Raw genomic sequence first — 22697 nt, 5'->3', positions numbered from 1 at the left:
CTTAGGTCTTGGGGAGTAAATGAGAATCCATGAACCAACTTGATTCAGAATATGATGATAAATTCATGAGCTTTAGGTATCGCAAACCACTAAGATGTGATTTACCTAAAACTACAACCTAAGCTTGAGTTTTCAGCTCAGATAAAATGTCATTTGGACATTTTATTCAATTTGCATAACTTACTAACTGCCAACTCTTAAATATGGTAGTGGCTCAAGTGGAAATATTCACTCTTCTAAAATAACTACTGAGCATACAAATAGGTTTTCTTAAAGGTGTCTCCTTCATCTATATGCGAGGCAACATGGCTTAGCGGAAAATAGCACTAAAGAGGAATTGGGGGACTTGGTTACCAGTCCCAACATACTATAAATCAAGTAGCTTTGAACAAATTCATTGACTAGAACTCCTTAATTCACACTTCTGTAATGTAAAGATAATACTATTCACCTGTACCATGATAAGTTGCATGAATTACCATGGAAGTGCTTTGTAACTTATTAAATATTATATAAAACTAATGTAAGGAGAATTTTGCTTTTAAAGCCAAGACAGGCTTAATCATTACCATTTCTAAATTGTGGGTTAAGATTTTTTTTTTTTTTTTGCAAGAGGAAGAATCCTTTCTAAAAGAATTTTTTAATTATGTTTGTCTTCAGCTGTTTAGATTGAACGAGTGGGCATCTAAGTATGTTCAAAAGTTTGAAATATAAGTATGATGCATTTGGATTCTACATACATATTTTTATCAATACATTTCATAGGGATCCCAATACTAAGTATGCAGTGGATGGGACAAAATCACAACAGGCAACTTTATTTTTAGAATTTGATCCAAAAATCAAGAAAAATTAAATAAAAGGAGCCCAGTCTCTATTAGTACACAAAATAAACCAAAAACATCAACGTTTACCATGGGATCATTTAAATGTATTTGCAAATGATCTGATAAGGGAAACATGTGATTTACAACACGGGGAACATCTTTAACAACCATAGACTTAATGCACTGCACTGTAGGTCACCTAGACTAGGTTAGGAAGAATGAGCAAAGTGGTAGGTCCAAAAGGCAACCCCCAAACACCTTCCTTAGATGGAGACTTTGGTAATTGTCTGTGGTTAAAAAAACAAAAAGAACAAAACCACCAACTTCTATTCTTCATCATGTTGGATGGTCATTTTGTCCATTTTTCTCCCCCGATGAGTCCATTTTAAATGCTTCAATTATTTTGAAGACACTCCAAATCAACAGAACAGCAGACTCTCCCATTCTGTACATCAAAGACACAAGTGTTAGGCAATTGAAACACGGAAGATAAATCAATTAGCAGTCTGCAATCTTCATATTCAAAATGATCTTCAGCGTTTGAAATAAACTCTAAGAATGCTATAGAAAAAAAAAAGACTAGAAAAGTGCTAGAGAAAGAGTAGAAGGATAGGAAAGGAATGGTAGACCCTTCAGGGTCCCTCTGGCTGGGGTTCCACTACTAGTGCAATTTCCTGCTCTGCCTGTATTCCATCCATGCTTGGGAAACCTCCCTGGGATTTCCAAGTTTTCATATAACTTACTTGCTGGACTTATTCCCAGTGAGATTCTTTCCAAAAATAAATGCCTGAAAGATGATAAGTTGCCATTTTAAAAACGAATCAAAAGTACTCCAAGAATCTGAAGGCAAAACCAAGATGGGTTCTAGAAAGGTTTGCATATTAAAGTCTCTCATGGTGACTATGAAGGGCATAGTGTATGTTTAGATGTGTAAATTCTCAGAAATTCATTAAAAATAAATTTCATATATTGAAGTAAATATATTTTTATAATTCTCTTTAATGACTCTCAAACATGACATCAAAGAAATAATATTAAATAACTCAGGTCTCCATATCTCCTGGTTATTTAGTTTTCTATAGCTGAAGGATCAGATGCTACCATGGCTCTTTCACTGTATAAAGTCTGATATGATCCTTTCTGTATTGGGGCTGCATCTTAAGATGTTGCTTTCCAGGAAAAACAAAAAAAATCCACATTTATAATAGCATAAAGAGGCAAGTTGGGAACCTTCCACTGATGCCTGAAGCTGAGCCAGGGTTTAATGGGACCAAGTAGACTCGTATTTTTAATGTGCTTAATCATGAGAATCTTAAACAGATGTTTTGGCAGAGAATTTGACACTGACTAACCGTTGCTCCAAATAGGCTATAGTCATGAGCTTTGAAAGGAGGGAGGGGTCAGTTTTTAATCTTAAAAACATATGAGGATGTCTCATGGGCACTCCTCCAAAAAGACAAGGAAATAATCACAATTAATGAAATGCTGTACCAAGAGTTGCAGGCCACTACCTTAGGCACTCTGATAATTAAACAAAGCAAACAACTTCACAGAGCACTTTTCCCCCTAACATTGATAGTCTTATAAAAGAACTTAGCAAAAGTTTTAGCTTGAAAGGAGGTAGATAATTTGCCTGCCTGCCTGCCTTCTTTCCTCCTCCCTTCTTCCTTCTCCTCTTTCTTTCCTTTTTTTTTTAAAATATGCCATTCAAAATAGCTTAAATCAGCTAAAATTGGGCCTAGAGTCAATTGTTAAAATTCTGTAGTTTAAAGGCAAGAGAGATTATTTTATCACATGTTCCTTAGGGATTTGCCTTCATACAAGGTGCAGCTATGCTCCAATCAGACATATTAACCTCCTAGGAGAAGTACATGCCTGCCTCTTTTCCACCATGCCACATGGCAACTCTGCATTCAGAAACATCAGGAGTGCACCGCCTACAAGTGTTCTCTGGCAATTGTTCGAGGCCTCACTATCCCCAGGACATCCAATTACCTTGCATTTACAGGTTGTGCAGGGAGATCCGGCCATCGTCCACACTGAGCCACTAAGCCTTGAAACACCATAGCTGTCCAGGCAAGTTTTTCTGATGTCATAGGTGATGTTATCAGCCAGGCAGGGGTCACTGACACAGCGGGGACAACACTCCCCTTCTGAGATGGCTGTGTACTCACAGCTCAAGTTGGGGCAAGTGAGTGGCCAGCAGTCTACCTCTCCTTCCTGTGGAGAGAAAGCCCAAAAATGCCTCATCATTGTTTCTGTGAATTTTATTCCCAAAGTCACAGGGAGGGCAAAGAGAGCACAGTAATTCTCATCATTCTCCTCATTGAATATTTTTAGTTAACACCATTGTGGGTACAATACACTTCCTCCCTGAAGGCCTACTACCGGTATCACTTCCTTCAGGATGCTTTTGCTGTTCTTCTATACTGCAGCTCACAGAAAGAGTTAGGTCTGCTTCTTTGTGTGCCAAGTAGAGCTTATAATTATTTTTATCATGATACTTATGATATAAGTATTGGTTACAATTCTGAATTAAGTTTTGAGCTTTCAGGCTATGGGCTTGTTTCTTTCTCTCCTTGATGCATAGCACATTTTTGGTCAATTAAGGCTAATAAAATTAATAAATAAATGGTAACAATACTGGCTACTATATAAAATAATTTCTCTCAAGGTCAATAGCAGAACCTGGAGCACTATAACATTTCAATCAAATGTAAAGTTGAGGTTGGGCAATATCAGGAGAACCATTTCAAAATGGTTTGAGTGTAACAGGTGGCTAACGAACTTTATATATTACAGCTCAAATGGAGCCTCTGTATCTCGGCATCTGGCACCTGTGGCTTCATTAAGCTGCCCATCATAGAACCGATTCCCTATGCAGCCTTTTCTTCTCCTATCATGACACTCATAATTCATGGTAACTGTTGTCTAATTGTTCAGCTTCACAAGACTATGAGCTTTCTGCAGGGATAGATCATGTCTATCTTGCTCACCATATATCATCCAGAATTTGGCACATGCAAACTCTTGATAAATATTCATTAAATATGACCCACATAATTCTCAAGTAATTCTTATGCATTCAAGAGCTTCAGTTTTCCTGGGAAATACTCACCTTAGGGGCTGGGGATGGAAGAGGATATACTTTTGAAAATCTGTGAAAATTTCATGCATAAAATTAATACAAATTCTTCTGACTGCCTGATGATTGGCTTCTTGAGAAAGAAATGCAATTTTCCAGACTGACATGGAAACTAATTCTATAGTTATGTTAGATTTATTTGTTTTTGGATAGGAGTTTGAAAAACTGGCTATAATTTTAATTTATCTCAGTTATACTTCTCAGTGGTAGGAATGATTAAGAAAGATGTATTCTGTTAAGATTATCTGCACATTCACCTTGAGATTTTAGAAGATCTGATGGAAATTTAGAGTACAATTTCTCTGAATTATTGTTTTTATATGCTACCCATAGACTGAATCATTCATTTCAGCAAATGTTAAACTATGGACACATGACTAATAGTTTCCATTAGAAGTCAACTCAGGTACTATGTGCCATAGTTGTGACCTTACAAATGGAACATCACACTCTCTAGGACAATGTGTCTTAAAAGTCTTTGCAACCTTTGAAATCTTTGTGGTATAATTTGAAACAAAAAGAACCAGGACCAGATATTAAGCCTTTTCTCTGGACTATCTCAAATATGATTATACCATTAGTATTCCTATATTAATATCTATAATCTTCATTTTTTCTGTATGAACATTTAGCATCTGAACAGATTTTTGAAAGTAGGAAATATTAACAATTGTAGCTTCCATGTACTAAGTACCTTCTATGTGCCAAGAACTGCATTTGCCCTTCACATATATTCTGTAATCTTCATGACAGCCCTATGAAATAGGTACTCATACACCTGGGTATATGTGAGGGAAAGAATGATCAGTGAAATGCTAGGACTTGCCCAAGTTACTCATACAGAGCTAGCATGTAGGAGGACCAGGATGGGATTCTAGGTCTCCTTTATTAAATCTATGATATTTCTACTATATTTTTTACCTCTCATATTGAAACCTTTAAGGTTTATGTTACAAGAAATAAAAGATTTGACTCTATGGGACTATAAGTACCAGTCAAAATTTTGAAAGTTTTCTGTCTTGCAGGCATTTTTCTTGGTCTGGAGTTCCTAAAAAGTAGCAGCTGTAAATAATCATCACTTGGGTCAAATTTGTCCCATAAATGTTTTTTTGTTTTTGTCCTGCACAGTGTTTTAAATACAATCTGAATGTCTTTAGCCAGAGCATATGCCCCTTAGTTAGCCACAGGCCCCTCAGCTCCCTGCATAGTACTAGAGCCCACAAGCAGCTGAGATTATAACCCCTTGCAGAGTGAAGGGACAACACTTTCGAAAGGAAGCCAACATACCAGACACCGACACTGCTGGCAGCTATGGGTCCAGTTGTCTCCACTTCGGTAGAGCTTGTGTCCATTTTGATCTAAACATTGACTGGTGACCCTAGTGTCACACTCTGGGCAACAGAAAAGGTCAGCACTTGGATTCTGGCAATCACAGGCCGTCCGTCGGCAGAATATCTTCCCATCCTGTTTAGAAATGAGGTTAAGGAGGTTTTGTCATTAGGGAAATGATGGATAGCCATGCTATGAAAACTCAACCTCATAAACACTTTACAGAGCACAGAGGAAAGATTTCTTAGAGTCTTCGTTGTCTCCTGGCCACCTACCATTTTATTAAAAATAAGCATGCTTGTGCATTCATGCAAACACTTTCTTTCCCTAACCGTTCCTGAAATGCAGCCCAGGTAAAAATGCAGACATTTCTAAGTTTAACAAAGAAGTCAATAGGTTCTTGGAAATTTTTTTTCTAAATATGTCCTTAAAAATCATACTTCTCAGTAAAAATAACTAAACTAAGCAGCTAAAATGCATATATTATTGAAAACATATTTGAGTGGAAAAGCACAGTACTGTATTTTTCTAGTTCATAATGATACCACCTAACATGTTCAAATGCATTCACCTAATTCTATCCCTGTCCTGGCTCGGGAAGAAAGTCTGATTATACCCTTGTTACAGAAAAATTAACTGAGGCCCATGGAGGATAAATGAGTTATTTAAGATCACACAGGTTAGCAGTTCTCTAAGCAGCACCACCAGGTCTTCTGATTTCAAAACAATTGTTCTTCAAGACAGCCTTTAGGCTCTCTATTACAGGGGGTTACAGTCAGGTGCCACCTTCCACCTTGAAGTGTTCCCCAAATTGTAGGCACAGTACAATTTCTGGAATATTGCCCCAAGGATTCAGAGTTATGAAGAATTGAAGGTCAAAGGTACTTAAGCATTAGACACTTTGCAACATGTCTTATTTATGTCTGTGGCTCACAATAACTTCCTGCCTCAGACAATGATAAAGCTAGAAATGTAAGACAAGATCTGTCATCACCATTTATGGGTATAACTGCTTTGCCCAATATTTACAAAGATTACAAGAATCTTGAGGCTGGAAGGTACCTGAAAGGACACATACCCAAACCTCTTGAACTATACTCGAATCCTCTTTCTAGCAACCATATTCAAAAGTCATCAAGCGTATGCTTGAAGTTCTCCAGTCTTGAACTCATCAATATGGATAACATTCAAAGTGTGCATCTCTGTGCATGTCTTTAATGTTGAAAAGTATACTGCTTCTTACCTCTATCCATTGATCTTAACTCATACCTTTGGTCATCACAGAACTCCCAACACCTTCTGTCACATTTCAACTGTTTAGTTCTTAGACAATAGGTCTTAGGTATTCACTGAGTTGTCTCATCTTTGTGTTAAACATATCTAATTTCTCAATCAGCCAGCCTCATACTACTTAATCTTTTCACTGCCATTGTTGACTTCTCTTTCAACAGTTTTGAGTATTCCCTATCATCATTTTCCCCATCATCTATCATAAATACTTACCTTGTATTCATTGTGAAAAGTCCTTTGCATTGTCACACTTGATCCTGATAATTTGTGAAATACAAATTTACATCTCCATTCTTTAGGTAGCTGAGAGTTAGAGAACTAAATATCCTTCAGTAATGCTCTTCTGACACAGAGTGAATTGAGTCTCATGGTCACCATGTTTTAAGTGTCGTGCTTTATTTCATGCAGACTTATTTCAATAGTCATGTGCCACATGACAGCAGTTTGGTCAATGACAGACTACATATATGATGGTGGTCCCATAAGATCATAATGTAGCTTAAAAATCCCTATCACCTGGAGACATTGTAGCCACAGTGTAGTTCAAGGCGTTGCATGTTTGTGATGACGCTGGTGTAAACAAAACTGTGACACCAGTTGTATGAAAGTATAGAGCACACAATTATGTACAGTACATGATATTTGATAATAGTTATTGGCTTATGTATTTAGTACACTATATTCTTAATCCTTATTTTAGAGTATATTCCTTCTACTTATATTTAAAAAAAAAAAAAAGTCAACTGTAAAACAGCCTCAGGCAGGTCCTTCAGTAAGCATTCCAGAAGAAAGCATTCTTTTATTAGGAATGACATCTTCATGCATGTTATTGCCCCTGGACCTTCCAGTGGGACAAGATGTGGAGGTGGAAGACAGTGATATTGATAATCCTGACCCTGTGTAGGCCGAGGCTAAAGTGTGTTTAAACTGTCTTTGTTAAAAATGAAGCATAAAGAGTAAAACATAAAAAAGTATAGACAAAAGCTTATAGAATAAAAACACAAATATTTTGTACATCTATATTTGTATTTTAAGCTGTGTTATTACCAAAAAAGTCAAAAGTTAAAAAAATAAAGTGAAACAGTTACAGTAAGCTACAGTAAACTTATTATTAAAGAATTTTTTATAAATTTAGTGTAGCCTAAATGTATGGTATTTATTAAGTGTACAGTAACATCCTAGGCCTTCACATTCACTCATCACTCACTCACTGCAGAGCAACTTCCAGTCCTGCAAGATCCATTCATGGTTTAAGTGCCTATGTACTTACCATGTGTAGATAGTAATAGGCTATACCATAGAGCCCAGGTGTGCAGTAGGCTATACTATTTAGGTTTATGTAACCATACTCTCATGATGTTTGCTCAACGATGAAATCGCCGAGCAACTTACTTCTCAGAATGTATCCCCGTCGTTAAGCAATGCATGACTGTATTTACTTCCTTACTCTGGTTATATAATAGTGTTGACTTACATTGAGCTTAATGAAGACTAAAATCTCATTAAGCCCTATCCCATCTTGTGCAGTTGGTTGTTTAGGGGCAGCAAGTATACAACTTGATGTTTATTTCTTTCGCATTTCACCTTGTTAGATCCATTTCATCTCCCCTGCCTGTCACAATGTTTCCTAACTGCCATTTCTGTCATCTACCATAGACCACCCTCTTTCACAGCTTAGTGACATGTGCAAACTTGATGGACCTGCCCTCAGGGATTTCATCTACTTCATCCATAACAACAATGAATAATCAGACAGGGCTTACTGAGATATTTAGCGTCAGGTAAAGAGGAAACCTTTAAAAGCTTTACATTCTTTATGGAGAATGGAAAGGAGACAGGTGGGCAATCTATATAATAACAAGTTGAAAAATGCATTGTGTTTGTTGGCTCCATTACTATAAAAAATGACAAGGAATCATAGTTCTCCAAAAATATCAAAAGACAAAGTTAAACACATACACGAGTGTGTGTGTATAGAGAGAGGCTCTAGAGTTAAGCAGGTGAATTGAGTCAGAGAATTTAGCAAGTCTGGAAAAAGGTCTCCAGATCCTAGTTATCATATAACAATAGGCCTTTGGCTTACAGCTCATATACTGTTACTTTAACTCATCAATGTATTTTTCTTGTGTATGCATGGCCCAAAATGACTCCCTGGGGATTTATTTTAACCACCAGAAGCTAAGAAAAGTAATAGCTACAACATGAAACCATTTGATCAGCTCAGCTTCCAATGGCACAATGTTATCTCCTCAAGTATAGAACGGCCAGGGCTCAGCAGCCAACATGGCCATGTCTGTGGTCACATCAAACAAACAGATAAATTATTTTAGAAGAGGTTACAACTGGCAATGAGACCCAATCAGAATGTCAGTTTTCTTCCCACATGCTGAATAAGAGAATGAATAAAAATAAATGGATAGCCTCCAGGGTGAGTGCAAAATAAAGCAATTTCACATCTCATCAATTATGTGAAAATGCCAGATAGATCCCTCTTAGTTTCTAACATGTTTCAGAACAATGACTATGTTCACTTTGGCTTTGAATTTACAGGGTAACTGTCAAGAGAATCATTTTTAATAATGAAAACGTCATAGGTAGCTCTACAAACTCAATGAGAATGCATTGTAAAAACTCAGCTCACAGAGTACAACCACACTAGAACCCAAATTTGGAGAGAGAATACAGCTCACTGATAATGAGTAGTCCTTTTTGTCATAGATCTTTGGGGCTATCCCCAGAGCTTGACCACTATCCCAACTAGGGTGATTCAAACAATCCCCCCTTAAATGGCAAAGATATATAATTCCCCCTCTTCTGCCACAGAAACTGTTTTTATGTAGTTTTATAGTAAAAGTTCAACTATAAGTAATTAAATTGCTTCTGAATTTTAAAAAGCAGGGACATGTACTTTTCCATCAAATAAAAATCAATTCTTATTATACTACAAAAAGTTAGTGTTTTTACTATAAATTACAAATTCTATTACTAAACAGTCAACACACTGATATATTTTACTCCAGATTGCATAATACCACTAATTTTTTTCCTTAGAGTTTCGAAACTTTTAAATCAAGAAGGTGAACTTAGGTAAGCTTATTTATACAAATTGAATAATATAAGCTTGAAGTTGCCACACTGATGCCCATGATCCAAACTTGGCTTATTGCTGTTTTTGTAAATGAAGTTTTATGGGAACACAGGTTCCCTCATATATATATTGTCTATGGCTGCTTTCACATTACAGTGGCAGAGGTGAATATTTGGGCAGAGGCTTTATGGTCTGCAAAACTTTAAAAATATTTACTATCTGATCCTTTACAGAAAAAGTCTGCAGACCTCGAACATAAACTATAAAATTAGGAGTTGTACTCCAGACCCATCTATTCTACCTTCTCACACACAAATTTATGGGACTGTGATATCCAATCTTTTTACAAAGTATTAATTTTGCCTTCAAGTCACTGCCCACAAACTAGTCCCTTAGTCTTCTCTAATTAGCACTGGAGGTGGAAACACATTTAGCAGTCATTTTATCCAACTGTCTTATTTTAATGAAAAGGAAATAAGGCTTAGAGAGGGGAAATGACCTTTCCATGTAGAAAATTAACAACAAAATGAAAACTAGACCCCAGTCTGGACTTTCATAACAATGATCTCCCCTATGATGCATCCTTGCATGATGAGGAGGCTGGAGGGTAGGAAAAAAATGTTTTTTAGATGAAATCCAGAAGGATTCTTGGGGCAATGGTTCTCAAAACGTAGTCCTCAAACCAGCAGTATTAGCAACTCTTGGGAATCAGTTAGAAATGCAAATTCTTGTGCCCCCCTCCCCACCCTCAGACCTACTGGACCAGAAACTCTAAGGGTGGAGCCAGTGATCAAAGTTTCATAAGCCCTCTAGGTGATTCTGGTGCAAGGGAAAGTTTTGAAACCACTGATGGAGAAACAATCACCCAGTCAAATGGCAAATTAGCATGGCATCATGTTCAAGCTACTAGGATGAAAAGGCAGGTTTGGAACATTTACAACAATAGAGAGAATCAGGGGAATGGAAATAGAGACCCTGCGCCTTGACAGGACCCCTAGCGTTTTGAGGGCTGAACTAAAACTACCAACATATTCTACTTTTAAAGAAAAAGAAACAACAGTCTCAGGGCTTCACAGCCAACTTCTGTGATCAAAAATGCCATGCACAGGAAGGTATTGATAGTGCTGCTGGTTGGCTTCAAAGAGCAAAGGAAAGCATTTTTATGAGTTGACTGTCAGAATCCAGAAAGCTAACTCCTACCCTGGCCCCAGGCACAGACCAACTCATCCCTGGTCTTCAACCTGTGAGTGAGTTGCCCTACTTAGGATGGCAAGGCCAGTCTCCTGGCTGTTCCTTGCAGATCAGGTTCTTCTCTTCTTGCCAGAAAGAGACATATGAGTCCTTTAGGTGTCTCTAGCATGGTTATCCTCCTCAGTTTCTGAGCAGAAGTTCAAATGAACCCATCAGATGGTCAAATGACCATGATTACAAGAAATCTTATGGCAAAGGTCTTTTCCACCTTGCCTTCTCTGTATTGTCACAGCAATTTGTCCTGAATTTATTATAACATGGTAGTTGACTGGCTATTTGTGGTAACCTTTTCCCTTCTCTTCTCTGTAATCCCCAGAAAAACTCAAGACCTGGCACTGCTCAAGTCTTCAGCATTACTTTAGTTTCAGGATAAATGATACTCACTTTTTTTTTTAACTGCATGAAGCATAGAAATGAAATCTGGCCTTCATAGTTTGTTCCTTTTCTCCCAGTCAATTTTCCAGTTACTACTAATTATAGTAGGAGGCTTAGGTGTAGGTAAACAAGTAGGTGTAGGTATAGTAGCAGCTATTGAGTGTATACAAGTGCCACTTGCAAACCCTAGCCCTTTCTCTTTTCAGTGGTACCTGAACCTGTTCACCCAGGAAAATCGGCAGCTAAGTCTCAAACAGGCCACTCTAGAGCTTCATCTTTGCCCAGAGAATAGGGAAGAAATTGCCACAGAGGCTCAGTGTGTAGCATCATAAGTCATCAGGACCCATCATTTCACTTCTACATTTCCTCCTATGTGATCTTACCTCTCTATCCCTCTTTCAGGTTTTCATCTTCACTGTCCTGAACTTTTATCTCAGGCTAAGTGATTTCTCTCTAGTTAGGTTCAATCTCCTCAGGCCATCTATCATGCTGTCAAATCAGATCTTGATTGGACCATGTCAATCCCAAAGGTAAAATTTCTCATGCTCCTTTGCTACCCACAGGATGAAGTCTAAATCCCATGGCCTAACTCCATTTCCAACCATCATCTCCAGGCTTATCACCAACTACACCCTTCCTATACTCTTCTTGCTCCTGATATTCTGAGCCCATTATTCACTTCATATTTCTAATACAACATATATTTTTACACTTTGCACTTGAGGTTACCTCTCTTTGGGATTTACCTTCCTTCAAAAATCTACTTGGCTACATTTCTCATCCTTTAAGGTCTCATTCAAAGATCACCTCTTCTAAGAAGTCTTTCCTTATTCCCTTCTGGATCCTTCCAGAAAAGAACAGTCACCCCTTGGTATCTCCAGGCAAGTGGTTCTAGGATCCCCATGGATACCAAAATCTGTGGATACTCAAGTCCCTGATAGAAAACAGCATAGTATTTGCATATAACCTACACACGTCATCTTGTATACTTTAAATCATCTCTACATTGCTATGTAAATAGTTGTATTGTTTTTCAATTTGTATCTTTTTAAAATATTTTCAGATGGGTTGGTTGAATCCATGGATGTGGAACCCATGGATCCAGAGTGCCAACTGCACTTCCCCCTCTAGATTCCTGCAGAAATTGTTCATGGCTCTACCACAGTATGACAGGTGGTTAATTAGTTCTGCATCCATTTCCCTTTTCTCCATGATCTCCAAAATAAACACAACTACTCATACTAAAATGCCACATTTCCTAGAAGCTAATAACCCTGGGACCTCTCTACCTTCCCCTACAGCACAGGTATAAGGCCCTGGGCAAACTTACAAATAGAAGAGCCACAGATAGATATCTATGGAAAGAAGTTGGGCTTGTAACCAAGATTTAGGGATCAAGCCCAAAGAGAGAACCATTTTCCATTTGGGTTTCTGTGGTCTGGATAATGCTGGAGAAATATGGATTCCAAGCAGTTCAGCAATCTTTCTGCCTAATCAGCTAGGTGGTCTAAACATGCATAAAAACATTGTCACTGCCAAGGAAATACACTGAATCTAAACAAAAGCCCCAATCCATTTGTGCTGGCCCAGCTTTACATTTGAACTCCATTCATCTATGGACATGTTTCAAGGCCTTTTTTTCAATTGTCATGAAACACGAGCGGCTAACCTGGTGTACTGACTCTCATGAGGGAAAGTGGTCTTTTAAGAGAACTTTGCTTCTTTCAATAATATGCTTTGACACTTTGGTGGCTTGTGTGATCCTGCTACTGTGTGATTTGGTTTTATCTGAATTTGAAACAAGGATATGATTGAAAAGGCAGTACTTTATACCTCAACCTTGATTTTATTTCTTAATCTCCAAGATGATGCCATTATAAGCATCCATTTGAATGTTTAAGTACTGGAGATATGTCTTATCAAATTGGAGCAGAACACTTTCAACTGCAAGTAATGGACACAAACAAGGATGATCAAAAATAGATCATTCTATGTGGATCACTTACAGAATCTAATTTAGGGATCTTAATTCAACTCCTAAAACTAGGCTCTCTTTCCCCTCTACAACCTCTGGGAAACTATATAAATCTTTTTGTTTGTTTTCCAATTATACTCATTATGCATTTATAGCATAAAGAAATCTGCCTAGTACTTTATTCAGAAAGGGGAGGGTTGGTGGTAGAGGTGCATTGTATTAACAAAGTAAGGTTACAAGAATTGCTCATCTCCTGTGGCAATTTCAGCCTAATTCTTGTAAGACGTTGGAGACACTTTAGGATTCAAAACAAAATAAATCAATTCAGACTGCTTGGATTATTAACACAGTTAATTAAAGAAGCTGTGGAAAAAATTTAATGACAAGTTCCCTGATTTATCATGGGCTTACACAAAACAAAAATTGAAACAGGAATTCTGGTCTCACACTAGTCAGGCCTCAACTAAAGTCCCTTGTCCTTTATCTACCACAGGGACTGGGGACCTACAAAGCCTAAAAAGGATTTGGGGTTATGTTGTGATCATTCCCAAAAGTCTGGAGAAACAATATTTTCTTGAAAAGAACTAGCAAAGAATTCATCCCCCTTGTACTAACTGAACAGAGAACCTAATTGCCAACCTCTCTGCCATAAACCCTTTTCAAATATTCTAACCCATGATGAGCTTTTCCTTCTCTTAAAAAAATTTGCCCTTTGAGTTAGCACCACATGGTTAAATATCATACTTAATAACTTCAAAACTTCCCGAGGGAATGTCCCACCCGTCACTTACGTAGTACTGAGTTGAGAGTTTGAGCTCAGACAAGTTGATTGACAGATTGCCTAATTGGTTTTAAATATATCAATAGATATCATCTGTAGCATGTAACAGGACATCCGGCAGGAGGGGAAAACTATCAGCTTTGGGGCAAGCAAGTGGACTTCAAGACTTAGCTTAGACAATTGTATCTTTAATATTTAGGGCAAGTTACTTGATCCCTTTGAAACTCAGTTTCATCATCTTTCAAAGTAGTACTGTAAGAATTAAACATGCTTTCTATAAAAAAAATTTCAGGGTGCTTGAAACATAGCAGGTGCATAATAAATGGGAAAAAAGGACCTGAATTTGAGTGTGGAGAACTAGGCTTAAGGTAGCTTTCCTAAATCAGTGCAGAAGGTCTGCTGAGGTGTGGCCAACTTGAAGGCAGCTGGATGAATTTCTTAAGGCTCTTTTCAGCTCTGTTTTTAGGGGACACACTGGGAATGTATTAAGAGACCCGATTCTCTAAGAGGATACTAAGCAAGTAATTTCTCTTGGTTCCCATGCTCGTAAAGCCCAAGATTAAATAGTCCCATTCCAACAGACATAGAAATACAAGGCAAGAGCTACAGTACAGCAATAACAAAGGAAAATAAATAGGCAAGATCACCAAAAGAAGAAATAAAGCACAAAGAAATCAAACACTTTAATAGGCCCATTTTGCAAAGCATAAAGCAAAACCAGATGATGACAGAATTTTATTTTTATAAGCCGTAAACTCACTTCCAAACAACTTAATGTAAGGAATAGCCCAGCACTACAAATGACAAAGAAAACACCAACTACTAACAGGCCTCATACCCTCATTATCATTGTTGAGAATGAAAGTCCACCTGTCTCTGACACTGGAAGCAAGTCTGAGCCTTGCTTTTCTGGATGATGTCACCACAAAAGTGAGAAAGTTGAGGCAAATGCTCATTTTAGGAAAAGAGTAGTTTTAATTAGCTAGTTTGTGTAAGTGTGGGATTGAGGGCTTATTACAGCTCACCGATAACCTTAAAGGCACTATAAACTCCTAGGGGGAGGACTGTCATCGGCTTCTCAGTCCTGCATCCCCTTCTCTGCAGTCTCTTCTCAACCCCACACCTCACTATTGACTAAGAGCACGATCAATTCAAAGCAGGCTTGCCTGCCTCAGCAGCATGATTAGCTGTAGTACAGATCTGAACAGGAGAAGCCTTCTCAGGAACTACAGGAGACTCATGAGTCAACAGCCAGGGGGAAAGAGGTGAGGGGAGGAAAAAAAAGAACAGTTTGAATTTCAGTTGTATCACATCAGCCTCACCTTGCAGGAACAGACAGAACATCTGTCGTCTTTCAAGGTCCACACCTGGCCATTGCGCTTCAGTCCTCCTTCATGGGGGCAGTCACCAGAGCAGGAGGGCCCAGAGGGACAGAGGCAGTCGAAGCCCCCAGCCAGGTTGATGCAGGCAGAATCATTCCAACAGGTGTGAGTTCTTAAGGCACATTCATCAATATCTGCAATAAAGAAAGTACAGAAGCTTAGAATCTAGCCAAGGGAACTTGGAAAACAACAGTCATCTAAAATAGCATCTGCTAACATTATTGAGCATTTGTCTTGTGCCAGGTACTGTGCCTAACTGTTCATATGCACTATCTCATTAATTCTGCAAGGTAGCTTTGTGTGGGAGGATCCGTTCTTATTCTGAAAATAATGGAGCTGAGGTTTATAAATAACAAGGCCAGTGACATATAACCAGTAAGTGACTGGTCCGAGACCTAAACCTGTAGCTGCCTGATTGCAATTGCTAAAATATCCAGTAGCAGTTAAGAACGAGTTTTAGGATATTCTTAAGAACTATTCCATCCAGAGGCCATAAACACTATTAATTCATTAATGGTGTACATTCCCCCCTATGGAGATCTGGGCCTTTTAGAAAAGGTTGTCAATATATTAGCCACTGAATAGGAACAAATGAGCAATTCTGGCAACCCTGAGACAATTAGGCTTCCCCTAGATCCTGGAACCAAGGTTGAAAGAAACGGGAACAATTCTTGGTAGGTGTCTTGTCTAATCGAAGTCTTACCACCCTAACGTCCAGCAGCACTTTTGTCCATATGTTAAAAAAATAAATCAGAGCTACAGTAGGGTATGACAGGGATGCTGATGAAAGACATAAATATATTATGCCATGTTTTACTGGAAGCCAAAAATGGAAGAAAAGCATAAATCTAGTCAGCCCATTTTGACATTTAAATCTTGAGTGACCTTAACAACATCTCAGACACATACCTGTCTAGCCCCAGCTTAAGCCTTTTTCCCAAAAGCAATCCATTACCTCACAAGGTAGCCAATTCCACCTTTGAATGACTTTTAAAAATGTCTCCCTTAAATTGAGATTGGTAGAAGTACGCTACTCATTGTTAATACTTCTGAGGCCACTCAAGAAATGGTTACTGGTGTGTTAGGTCTTTCTTGTTTATGATAATCCTTAAACTATTTAAAGACACCTATCATTTGTCTATCAGACACTTCTACTCCTGCTTAATCTACTGCCATGGCCTGCAAATATCTTTCAGATGAAAACATTGATAAAAATAATTTTTACCAAAAGTCACTATGCATAAGGTTTTTTGCGGACAGCAGTGATACAAAGTCAAAAATATTGAGATAATATTTCTAGAGCTAATTCCTTCCAAGGTCTACTTTTTGCCTTTATTCCACTAATTGCAGCCTCAGTCAAAACAATTAATTAATTAATGAACAATTACTGCTCCTTTGATAACTATGAAAATGATCACAAATTATGGTGCCTATATTCCAAGTCAACTGCAATCGGGCTTCACTATATTTTCTCACTCTTACTGGTCAGGCCCATGTCATTCTCAGTGCATTTGACCATATGGTGCTTTCTAGAAACCTCTCTTATCTCTCCAATCATTTTCCCTACTCTAATTCTAGCACTGAATGTGTGGGAGTCAGGTGACCCAGGTTTGGACGCAAGCTCTTTATTTTAATTAGGTGCTTATCATGTACCAGTCATTTTCCATAGCACAACTGTATGCCCTTGGACACATCATTTTGCCTTTTCTTACTCTCATTTATCTTCTGTATAAACTAATCCATTCAATCTATGGTCTTCTGAAAATAAGCCTCTATCTAACTTCAGTTGTTATCTTCTGCCACTTCCTTTTTTTCATTCAGAAGCAATGGATACAAAATTTTGGTCAGATAGGAGGAATAAGTTTAAGAGATCTACCCTGCAGCATGATGACTATAGTCAACAATGCACTCACTGTATTCTTGAAAACTGCTAAGAGAGTAGATTTTAATGTTCTTGACACACAAATGATAAATGTATTAGGTAATGCAGATGTTAAACAGCTTGATTTGGCCATTCTATAATGTATATATATTTCAAAACATGCTTTATACCATAAATATATAAAATCTTAAATTGTCAATTAAAAAATACTTCAAAGAAAAAAAGCAATGGGAGATCCACAAAGAGGCCATGCTGTTTCCTATGTCTATGCCTTAGAAAATGCCTTTTCTTATAATGGGAGCATTCTCTTGCTTTCTATTTCTACTTTTTCTTAGCCCATATGGGGTGAGGCAGGAGTGTAAATTGATTAATTGATAAGAACTACTCTTGCTGTGCTACTTTCACACTCATAAGCAGCTCTGAAAATACAGATCAAGCATCATGATCTCTTATTTGGCAAGATAGTCACTACTGGCTTTTTGCTTTCTCTGTGCCCCTTATACTCAACTCTATCCTGGGATTCACCTCTCAGGAGTTACATGCTTAATGTGTCTACCTCCACAGACAGTGAGCTTACTGAGGGCAGACGTTAAATTTTATTTCTTTCTCTTCCTAGTACCAAGTATAACAGAATACAATGTGGATGTTTCATGTATTTATTCAATTTAACTTACTTAAAGAAACTCACAGAACAATACTATTATAAAGCTTACTTAGCCAAAATTTGCTCTCTGTAATGTTCAATAAATATAAGGCATAAACACAACCCTGCCCCTCAGGGAACACATTTTTTAGTTGCATTCTCATCTGTGAAAGCCCTTGGATCTAATTTAAAGTAGAATAAATACAGTAAATTAGTAACCACATGGAAATAGGATAGAAATGTCCCCAATCCACCCACCCAAGAAAAGCATTTGATTTTGCTGTCAAATGCTTGAGGACAAAGGCAAAGGAAGACGCATTAACAAAGCACTCCAGAAATTATCTGGAAGTGTAATTTCAAGTGATGTACTACAAGTGGTGTAATTTATGGTATTCTCTAAATTAATCTCTAAATTGACAATTAATGCCCAAATGTAATGTATTTTTTAATATTTGGTTGTTTTGCATTTGCAAACTTGCAAACATATTGCCAATGTTCCCTTCCATAAATTAAGAAACCTGAGCATAAAGACGAACACACCTAGTGTGCACAATAAAAACAGGATGCAAAACCAGGATTTGCTTTCAATTCTCCAGAATGAAAGAATTTCACAGTTGAATGTAGGACCATATTGCCTACAGAGTTCTATGTAATTGCTTTACTTATGACACAGAAATCTAATTCTGCTTCCATGCAATTTAACAGATTTATGGAAAGCCAGATGTTAGCAATTATGGAAACCAACATTATTCATATTCTTCGTAATACAGACCTGTTTGCTCTGCACAAAGCCAACTTAATCTATTATATATATCCCAAGGCATCCAAAGGGAAGAGGCACCCATTTACATATTGCAACTGTTGTTCTCTGCTGAGCAAACACAAAGATATTCACCCATGAGACTTACCCAAATCATCAGACAGGCCTCCCAATGACAAAAAGGCAATGAAACAAAAATCAGGCTAAGTATTCAGTACTGAAATCTGTAATCATTAGAGTGTACTTGCTTTCTCTTATTGTAAATAATGGCTCTCTGTGATTTCCTTGTTTTTCTCCTTATAAATTCATTATTTAAATGCTTCGTGCTCAAATGAGGTTTTTTTCTATAAACTTCCACAGCTAAGCTAGCATTAGCACTAACTTTCTGGCATTGACATTTTCACAATTTCTGAAAGCTGTTATTGTACTCAATTTTGCTTAAAAAACAAAGTCTAGTTGTGCCTAGTCAATCTGTTTTCTTCTTTGACTTGAGGTTCTTAGGTTACTTGGGCAAGTAAGATAATAGAATTCAGAGATGTTTATATGAGCAGCAGTGAAGCCAATCCCAGCCTAGCCCCTATTTTCTGACCCTTCCAGAAAAATGGCTCTGCCAAAGTCCTGATAGCATGACAACTGTAATGAGACCTGCCTCAGGAGCTAAAACTTCTACAGGTTGATTTCAGAGATCCAAGGAAATATTTTTATTCCCAAGAGTTTGATAGCAGTTAGGTCAAAGGAGTAAACGTTTTCATTAGCCCATATTTTATTTTCTTAAATAACTTTCACAGCACATCTAGTCTTACTTTCAAATTCAAAACAGGTGATGTGTCAGAAAACAAATTTGAAGCCGGGGGTTGAATATCCAGCTGTGTGTGTTCCGACTTGGAAATCATTACCAGACATTAGTGGCTCAGAAATTAGGACAGAGCTTGGGGGTTTATTAATGATAGACAAGATAGAGCACAGATGCCTCTCCAATGGCTAAAGCAGTATTGCTTCTTTTACAGTGGCAGAGAGAAAATTAAGAATATACACTCTGCCTATCAGCAAAATAAGTAAAAGAACTAGAGAAACCTGAGGTCTGACGTGACTTACAAACCATAGGGCTAATGAAATTTTAAGCTGTACACTAAGTTTTAAGTCCAGAATAAGAAGTGATAATCACACTCTATCACATGGGCTCGTTGTACCACACTTGGACGTTGTTCCCTTTAGATCAGCAGTCCCCAACTTTTTTGACAACAGGGAACTGGTTTCATGGAAGACAATTTTTCCACGGACAGGGAGCTTGGGCAGTGATGTGAATGATGGGGAGCAGCTGTAAATACAGATGAAGCTTCAGTGGCTTGCTCACCTGCCACTCACCACCTGGTGTTAGCCCCCAGGTTCTTGAGTTTCATGGAAGATGATTTTTCCATGAACACAGGTGGGAGGAGGGGGGTGGGGAGGGCAGTGGAGCTCTGCAGCCTTGGGAGTTGGGGACCACAGCTTTAGAGTACAGAGTATTAAGAATGAAATTGACATACTTGGGACACATCAGAAAGCATCCATCAGTATGATGAGGGGCTCACACTCATCTCACTTTAACAAAACATAAATTTTTTTTTTATTTTTATAAAATAAAAATACCTCACTTATCTCATGAGGTATTTTTACGAGACTTTTATCCTTGTATAAAGGATAAAAGGACGAGATAAGTGAGGTATCTTCATTTATTTGAAATGCTGTTATGTATTTCTTAGGAAGAGTTTTTAATGCCCCTGCAATGTTAACTCCTCAGTCTCTTTTCCAGCCCCTAACCTTTCCTGAGTCAGGATGAAACACTTTCCTATAACATTCCTCTCACTGTTTGGTGTATCATATTGTTACTCTGCAATGAATCTTCTTTCCTTTTGAGAAGACTCTGTTTTCAACAAAGGAAAAAGTAAAGGCTTTGGGCTCACTCTTTCCTAGATCCAGATCTTATTTCCCAGCATCTACAATGAGCAGCTACCTCCATTTATTTACTCATCTTCATTCTCCTTTGATGTGTGCAAGCTTCCCTAGGACCCGCTCTTCAAGCCTAAACCCTGAAGTTTCTCATGACCACTAGTCTGCAAAATCATCACTCTCACTTAACAAATACTATAACAAGTATTGTTATTGATTATCACAGTCTAAGAGCTCTCTCCTCAACCCTTCTGGATACAACACTGCCCTGTTCTGTTTTCCTTCTTACCTCTTCATCTAGTCACTAATAATTATTAATCAATTAACTAATTCCCCATGTATTTTTTGCGCATCTAGTCTGTGGCAGACATATTGCTAAGGGCTAGAGATATGATGGACAAAGAAGCCAGATGTGTTCCTGTAAGTATGGACCTTACAGCCATCTCTCATTGTTTAACTTCTTAATATTTCCTAACCTTCCATCTCTGGTCCTCATTTCCCTGTCTCCTCAGTGGAGGCAGTAGAGCATGCCAATTAAAATCTTAAGCTTTGGAATCCAGACGCTATGGGTACCAGTTAAATGGGATCTATTGTTCCAGTTTGCTTGGGACTGAGGAATTTCTGAGATAGTTGACTTTCAGTGCTGAAAACGAGAAAGTTCCAGGCACATGGGGACAACTCAGTCAACTGCATCCCAATCCCATCCCTGTAATTTACTAGTTGTTATGACTCCAGAAAATTTACCTACCATCTCTGAGCTTCAATTACTTCATTTGAAAAATGCGGATAAAAATATACATCAGGGAATAATTTGGTAATTTGAGTAAACACATAATAAAATGCTTGTCATATAATAACTGCTCACAAATGATTAGCTGCTGTTATTTTTGTACTTGTTCCTATAATTTTTCTCTAATCTCATGAATTCCACTTTCCCATCTCTTCAAGGATATACTGAAATCTGCACTTGATCTCTTTTAATGCAGTCAGCCCATACTTCCATCTATTTACTGAGGATTTTCACTTGAATTCTCACAAAAATTCACATGATTTTCATCAGTACACTGGCTAACCAAACCCAGAGATATTAACACCCTAAGCTCTCTCCTAGCCCTAATCCGTAAATCTGATGCTAAGATTAAGTGAATAATGTTAGGAAAAAACACATAATTTTCTGACACTCTATGAACTTGTTTTGGTCACTAATTACATTTTGTTTATCTGATGTACAAATTTAGATGTTTTATTGCACATGGGGAAAACAGTTCCTTCCAAATTAACCAAGTCGGTTTACTTGTTCTGGTGTTAACAAGTCATACTTCTATAACTAGTGATTAACTCTGTTTAAAATCAATACAATTGTGACCAGAGGAGAGAATAAATTAAAAATCTATAAATATTGAAATACTTGCTGTTGACAGAGAATTTTATTGCACAGAAGCTACAGTATTGATGCCAGCAACCCTAGATTTATATGTTTTTATATATCTATCTGCTTATGGGTGGGACAGTGGGTTGTACTATAGCTGCAGTCTACTAAATGCCTGCCATACTGGCCATACACATCTCTTGTTACAGTCATTGTATTATTTAACATCTTTAACAAAATTTCACCCTTTGCTGAAAAGAATTACCATGCTTGTGCTTTGATTTTATGCTGCCTGTACCTGCTTTATGTTACCTTATATGCTTAGCTGTGAACATTCCTTTCTATCTTCCTTACCCCTTCAGATTTGTAAAATTCTGGTCTAATTTATCATTGTGTCTTTCACACACTACGCATGCAAAGACACTTGTTAATCTTGAATGTGGTTGAGTTGCAATTGAAAAAAGAACCCTTCGCCTTTGGTGGCCCTAGTTTTCTCTTTGGTAAAATACAGGAGTTATATAAAACGTTTTTTAAGATCTTATCCATTGCTGATTTTACATGATTACTTTTCACCTCTGTAGGACTAAGCTTTGTAATACAAGTGTTAGAATGTGAATAATGACAGATGGGCAGAGGTGAAGGGAAGAACCAACCTCAGGGCAACAAATGGA

At 37.7% G+C, this 22697-nt stretch overlaps 1 protein-coding gene across 3 annotated transcripts in view; it reads right to left on the bottom strand.

Annotated features, from left to right (window-relative positions):
* Nucleotides 1-798: 798 nt before the first annotated feature.
* The window catches only part of NELL1 (neural EGFL like 1), a 714969-nt gene continuing 693070 nt past the window's right edge, over nt 799-22697 (bottom strand). Inside the window, exons 17-20 of one of the 3 annotated variants that reach the window (XM_045557684.1) lie at nt 15384-15577; nt 5260-5436; nt 2823-3047; nt 799-1272 (exon numbers count right to left, since the gene is read on the bottom strand). In XM_045557684.1, coding sequence (XP_045413640.1) covers nt 1222-1272; nt 2823-3047; nt 5260-5436; nt 15384-15577 — 647 coding nt within the window. In that variant the 3' untranslated portion in view covers nt 799-1221. The remainder of the gene's footprint in view (nt 1273-2822; nt 3048-5259; nt 5437-15383; nt 15578-22697) is intronic. The other 2 variants (XM_045557686.1, XM_045557685.1) reach the window with 2 other exon arrangements.

Source organism: Lemur catta, chromosome 7, assembly GCF_020740605.2.
Source record: "Lemur catta isolate mLemCat1 chromosome 7, mLemCat1.pri, whole genome shotgun sequence".
Taxonomy (NCBI): Eukaryota; Metazoa; Chordata; class Mammalia; order Primates; family Lemuridae; genus Lemur; species Lemur catta.
The sequence above is the reverse complement of the archived record's forward strand: the minus strand, read 5'-3'. Positions and strand labels throughout refer to the sequence as shown.